Source organism: Carassius gibelio, chromosome A20 (assembly GCF_023724105.1).
Source record: "Carassius gibelio isolate Cgi1373 ecotype wild population from Czech Republic chromosome A20, carGib1.2-hapl.c, whole genome shotgun sequence".
NCBI lineage: Eukaryota > Metazoa > Chordata > Actinopteri > Cypriniformes > Cyprinidae > Carassius > Carassius gibelio.
Window position 1 is genome coordinate 28449047 of NC_068390.1, and position 7026 is coordinate 28456072.

General features: G+C 39.1%; 1 protein-coding gene across 1 annotated transcript; it reads right to left on the reverse strand.

Annotated features, from left to right (window-relative positions):
* Window positions 1-2099: 2099 nt before the first annotated feature.
* LOC127938588 (uncharacterized) lies at window positions 2100-3130 on the reverse strand. Its single transcript, XM_052535298.1, has one exon. It carries the CDS (start codon window positions 3009-3011, stop codon window positions 2100-2102), a length of 912 nt encoding a protein of 303 aa, XP_052391258.1. The 5' UTR covers window positions 3012-3130.
* Window positions 3131-7026: the final 3896 nt, after the last annotated feature.

Below are 7026 nucleotides of genomic sequence, written 5' to 3' on the forward strand. Positions count from 1 at the left end.
TTTTGAGCTTTCAGAGAATATTCATAAATAACATTTTCATGATGTCATTGGAACATTAGCGAAGCGTCTTTTTGTTAGCTATATATTCACCAGCGTTTGTAAAACAAAAAGAAACACATTTTCTGTAAAGCTGCTTTGAAACAAAACGGATAATGAGACAAGAACCCTGCGTTCCTTAAAGCATTAGTTCAAGATGTCTTTCTGGATTCAGTTGCAAAAAATAGGTTAAAAGTGTAGAGCGGTAAAGGTTTAGTTATTTTAGTAAATGAGCGATGGTTTTTCCAGATTAGACTCTTACTCCTCGGCTTATTCCTCTGATTTGATCTTCACTGAAGTCCATTATATGGAGAAAAATCCTGGAATGTTTTCCTCATTTCTTTGTGACTGAAGACAGAAAGACTTCATCAGAAGATTTTTATTCTGGAACTGGAGTAATGCTTTAAGAAGAGTAACTCCTGAGAAGACTGGAGATAGATGAAGTGACTGTGTTGATAGTTTAAGGTCACACTGAACCACAGCAGTCACACACATCTCCAGATATGACTGTAAGAACACAACAAAATCAGCGTTCAAACTTTCACTTTCAGTCAGAGAGCAGAGCTGCACTTTCTAAAGACTGAACCACACTGTGTTCACCGAGTCACATATAACGCCTTCAGCACAGGAACAGGAACCAGAGACTCAGATCGAAAGCTTCTCAGGATTGTTACTGCTAAACCCAGATCCTGCTTCACTTCACAACACTGTCAATCAATTAAAACACTTCATCCGTCAGAAATATCTGGACCTTTGAGTCACAGTTCACCTGAACGTCTGTGATCAAACCCTAGAAACCTTTCAGAAGATGTTTGTCTGATTTTTCAGCATTTTAATCATTTAAAGAATCTTTTTTCTTATTTTCAATGGAAAGATTCCATGGATTCTTCAAGATATTGCAAACAAATATTTTGATTTGTTTAATAATTAAGTTTGAAGCATATGAAAGACACGAGGGCAATAAATGATGAGATGATGAATTATTACAGACTGTCAGCATTTATCGAGTCTTAAGAATACATCACAACACTTCATTATTATTTATGACATAAATCAGAGTGTGTTATCATTGGAGAGAAACATCAGGTGCAGTACGAAACAAAATCAAAACAAGAAATTATATTTCACAATAATTCATATTTTTTGCAATATGACCATTTTAAGCTGAATGCAACATAAACATGAATAAACAATAGTGAATCTCTACATTAATCTCATTTACACTGAAAAAGGTAAAACATAAATTTACTTTTTTTTTTTTTCAAATCAAATTATTATTTGCCATCACAGAATCAACCTTAATACATTCATTTATACAGATCTGTATTTATGATTTAATCAGGTAAAAGAGCTGTATAAGGTGACAGTCACCTGCAGTTTCTTCAGTGTAAATCAAGGATCTGGATCATATTAACTGGATTAATGGAATAATAAGATCATAAGATAATATACTGAATGAGAAGAAAACCAAGGAAAACAATGATATATATATATATGGAAAAACATAAAAATACTAAAATGGTAATTAAAATGAAAAATATCAAAATTTTATTCAAAACATTAACAACAAAATATAATACTATCTTGATATACTAAAATAACAAAAAATATATAATTATATGAATTATGGTATGTTATTTAAATGTTAGAGAACTTTAATTTGGATATTTTGTATTAAATTGAGAGTAAAGTATTTTTGGTAACACAAAGTCTTTAATGCATTATAAAGATTTATTAAAGGGAGTAATGCATTATAATTATTCATAATGTGCTTTGTGATACATTGTATCTTATCAATAATTATAACACAATAATTATAGCATAGTGTAACAATGACTTGATAAGTGTTATAAACTATTAACTGTTGTTACAGTTGTATACAAAAGGTGCATAACAAGGCATAACTAGATAAACTTTAGGTTGGTTTGAGAAAGCCTACCAAAACTACATTCATAATGCATTACACATAAAGGCTTGAAGTAAAGTGTTACCAGGTTTTTTTTTCTTCAGAACAGCACATTGTTTTTCGGCTTCATTTGTTATTGTCATCTAATCAGAAGCTTTCAGCTCATGAAGCGCTTGATGTTGAACAGGTTGTTGCCTATTCCATAGACATACGGGCTGACTGCGGTGTAAAAGGTGGTGATGAAGAGCTCCAGCTCTGACCACAGAGGGACGGTGTGAGGGTCAAAGGCCAGGTGCTGCAGCAGATAGACCGTCCAGTTGAGCTGGAACAGGGTCATGGCCGCCAGGATGGCCAGCGTGCTGCGGTGGAACGAGGATGTCCTGGACCGCTGATGGGACGTCACAGTCGCTGCGCTCGGATCCTGCCGGGCCCTCACCGTCTTCTGCTGGACTATTAGACTCCTGACGATCATGGTGCTCGTGAGCGTGACGATCAGCAGCGGGAGCAGGTTACACACCAGAAGGAAGGAGTACTTGTAAAGACGGTTGCGAGTCGGGCACCTGGTTAACGAGCACTGGAAGAAATCGACCGGACAGCCCGGAGACGAGGAGTTCAGGTGACTCCAGTCCAGGTTAATGAGAAGCATGGGCAAACTGAAGACAAGAGCCACTGCGCCGCAGAACACAGACAGAAACACGGCCGAGCGCAGACGGTCCATGAGCACGGGCAGGTTGACCCGCGTGTGGACGTCCCGCAGCTTCTGATAGCGATAGATGCTGATGAGAACCGTGAAGAGGATGCTGGAGATCTCCCCGAAGATGGAGAGGAACTTCAGGCCTCTGCAGCTCCACACACTTATACTGCGAGAGGAACGCAAGAGCAAGATGTCGTAAACGTCCACGATCACGATCTCCTCCAGATTCGCTGAGGCCAGTCCGAGCAGAAAGATCTCGAAGGACTTCAGGTGAGGCGTTTGAAGGATGGAGATAATCAGGACTGTGTTTCCTAAAACACCGAGGACGGAGATGATAAGCCTCAGAGCCAGAAGATCCACGGAAGAGCCCTCCATCGCTCATCTGATGTGTTCTGCAGCAGTGTTTCTGCTCCAGCGGATCAAAGCATCTGTGATGTCACTGCATCCTGCTTAATTGGAGCTTAAGGAGAAGCTGGAGAAGCTGGAGAAGGGTGTAATTGATGCCTTAGAGCTTTGGTGTCCTTCATCTGGTGATGAGCAGGAGCTCCGGCTTAATTTCTCCATGGAGTTTGGCCTCACATCTTCATCACTGACTTCATGATTGACAATGAACATTGGCTTCCAAGCAGAGCAGCTTTCATTATTTATAATTAAACACATTTAACTGCGTCACACGAGTGTTTGACTAATCTCATTTACAGATCTCTCAATCAAGAAAATCTTTATTTAAATCTAAAAATCTTAAATCTTTATTAAATCTAAATCTGTTATTGATAATAATACAAAGGTGCTTGTAGATGCTTTTGGTTTTTATGCCAACCTCACATGATTTGGTGTATATACACACACACATTTAAATCACGATTTATTGCCTTTGTGATTTAATTGCAAAGCCCTAGTAACAACAGTTCTCACTAAAATATTAATAGTTATCAAAACTTAGTATTTGTCACCACTGTCATCAGATAAAGGCAATAACCCAATGCCACATTTATGTATTCTGATTTATAACATTACTATCAGAGCTGGGTAGATTAATTACGTGATTAGATGACAAACATTGTAGTTAGTAACGTAATCTTGTTCCATATTGATATAAAAGTGCAAAGAGTAAGAAAATATATTGCATTCTTTGTTATTAACATCATGAATTGAATTCAACATTGCAGAGTTACACAAACTGGTGCAGAGCTTCCGACTCTTTGGGACATCTGGAGAATCAGTTGTTCGGAGAAGGAAAGGTGAACACCTCCATGAGTCCAGTGTTGAGCCAACAGTGAAGCATCCTGAGACCAGTCGTGTGTGTGTGAATGACTCTCTCATAATTCTGCCCAAAAAACGCTGCCATGAATAAAGAATGGTATCAAAGCATCCTGCAAGAGCGACTTCTTCCAACGAACCATGAGCAATTTGGTGATGATGCGTGCATTTTCCAGCATGATGTCACATGTCACAAAGCAAGAGTGATAAAAAAAGCGGCTTGAAGATTATTACACTGAAATTTTGGATCTGTGGCCAGCAGGGGCGGATCTATCGGGGTGATGGCAAATGCCACCCTAAAAGAAAGCCTTGCCACCTCTACTGCCACCCCAGTTGGCAACAACGAATTAAAGGTTATGGCCAATTTGAAAATTTACGAGCGCGAATCTTTTGTGATTCGTGATCCCGCTCCGAACTCCCAAACTGACTCAAATGATTCGCGAATCCGCTTCGAACTCTCGAATTGATTCAAATGATTCGCGAATCCGCTCCGAACTCCCGAACTGACTCAAATGATTCGCGATCCCCAAATGATCCGCTTCGAACTATCGAATTGATTCAAATGATTCGCGAATCCGCTTCGAACTCTCGAATTGATTCAAATGATCCGCTTCAAACTCTCGAATTGATTCAAATGATTCGCGAATCCGCTTCGAACTCTCGAACTGACTCAAATGATTCGCGATCCCCAAACTGACTCAAATGATTCGCGAATCCGCTTCAAACTCTCGAATTGATTCAAATGATTCGCGAATCCGCTTGGAACTCTCGAATTGATTCAAATGATCCGCTTCGAACTCTCGAATTGATTCAAATGATTCGCGAATCCGCTTCGAACTCTCGAATTGATTCAAATGATTCGCGAATCCGCTTCGAACTCTCGAATTGATTCAAATGATTAGCGAACCCGCTCCGAACTCCCGAACTGACTCAAATGATTCGCGATCCCCAAACTGACTCAAATGATTCGCGAATCCGCTTCGAACTCTCGAATTGATTCAAATGATCCGCGAAGCCGCTTCGAACTCTCGAATTGATTCAAATGATTCGCGAATCCGCTTCGAACTCTGGAATTGATTCAAATGATTTGCGAATCCGCTTCGAACTCTCGAATTGATTCAAATGATTCGCGATTCCCCTTCGAACTCTCGAATTTATTCAAATGATTCGCGAACCCGCTCCGAACTCCCGAACTGACTCAAATGATTCGCGATCCCCAAACTGACTCAAATGATTCGCGAATCCGCTTCGAACTCTCGAATTGATTCAAATGATCCGCGAAGCCGCTCTGAACTCTCTAATTGATTCAAATGATTCGCGAATCCGCTTCGAACTCTCGAATTGATTCAAATGATCCGCGAAGCCGCTCCGAACTCTCGAATTGATTCAAATGATTCGCGAATCCGCTTCGAACTCTCGAATTGATTAAAATGATCCGCGATCCCCATAACTGACTCAAATGATTCGCGATCCCGCTCCGAACTCCCGAGCTGACTCAAATGATTCGCGATCCCGCTCCGAACTCCCGAGCTGACTCAAATGATTCGCGAATCCGCTTGGAACTCTCTAATTGATTCAAATGATCCGCGAAGCCGCTCCGAACTCCCGAACTGACTCAAATGATTTGCGATCCCCATAACTGACTCAAATGATTTGCGATCCCGCTCCGAACTCCCGAAACGGGGCACCATCCCCAGTCGCTCCAAAAAAAAAAAAAAAACTTCCTCCATTCTCCCATCCTCGCTCGCGACCGCTCGCACCTCATGTTTGCGGCTGAATGTTCATAATTGATGGATGAATCCAATCCAGCGAAGAGAAAAGAAAACTAAAAGTTAAAAAAAAAAAATTTAGGGACCGTCTCTAAAGTTACATGCGATATTGGTACACACTTTTCTAACGTCAGTAGCATTTGAGGAGAATGACTTATAGTCATAAAAACAACTGTAATTGTTCATCTAGGTGTCAGCTATATTGCACATTTGAATTAAATGTTTGATATTTATTAAAATAATCTGTAAATCATATGTAGATTATGCTATTTGCTTAGTAAAGTATACTTAAAAGATATTCTAAAGCATTATTTTAAAGGAATATCACACAAGTTTTCATAGAAGTTTTAATTTAAGCTTGCCAAAACAATAACACCGTATTTTTCAAAAACAATTTCTAAAAGTACATTTGTATTTGTAACCATAATGTTTATTTATTTATTATTATTCAGTCCCTCCAGAAAAACGCGATTATGCGATCGCCTGATTTAATGCATACAGCCAAGGGCCGCATATTTATGCGAGGGTCGCATTTTTTCAAATACGCCGCACTTTCGCCGCATAAATTGCCGATTTCAGGAAGCAAAATATGCGGAGGTAGAATGATTTCATAATAATAATAATTTTGGTGGCAAAAAAGTCACATATCTTATCAGAAAGTTGAAAAATTTTGCGTTTACTTCACACAAGTAAATCGCCATTATTTCCCAATGGGAACCTTATGAAGTGACGTAATTGCGCGATGTGAACATCATCTGTGAACCCCGCGGTGAAACCAGGGTGAAAGACGCAAATCATTCTCATCTGCCAACAAAAATAAGCGCAAAAGAGCGCGAAGCAGTTACCCGGTGTGTTACATGACAGTGGGGGCAAATTATTTTGAGAGAGGGATGAGGATCAGGATGGCGAATGATAGGCCGTTAGTTTTCATTTTCACAGTGGACTGTTGTAGTTTCATTCAGAAGTTGATGCACCTCTACAGTTGTAAGATTGTACTTTTTTGTTACAGAATAGTACCAAAACCTTACAGTTGTAAGTATATTAGTAGTATGTAAAATGATTTACTTTGCAATAAGAGATTGCACTTTGCAATTCCTGTAAAACTGCATTTGTATATTTGTGTGTATATTTTATTTGTATTTATTTTTACAGAAGTTGTTGAATATTCCTTTTGTAAAGCTAGAGAACTTGTTTGACTCAATGTTTTGTAAGTTTGAGCCATGTGTTAATTAAGGTCTGAAATAAAACAGAATGAGAACTTAAATATTATGTGATTTAGTATGCTTGCTTATCATAGGAAGTCATAATAAATTACTCTTTACAGTAAGGTAGTGAGAAGCCTAGTGAGAACAGGGTGTGTG

What these genes read in the sequence shown, in the direction of transcription:
- LOC127938588 (XM_052535298.1), bottom strand. Translation starts at nt 3,011, where the DNA reads ATGGAGGGCTCTTCCGTGGATCTTCTGGCTCTGAGGCTTATCATCTCC.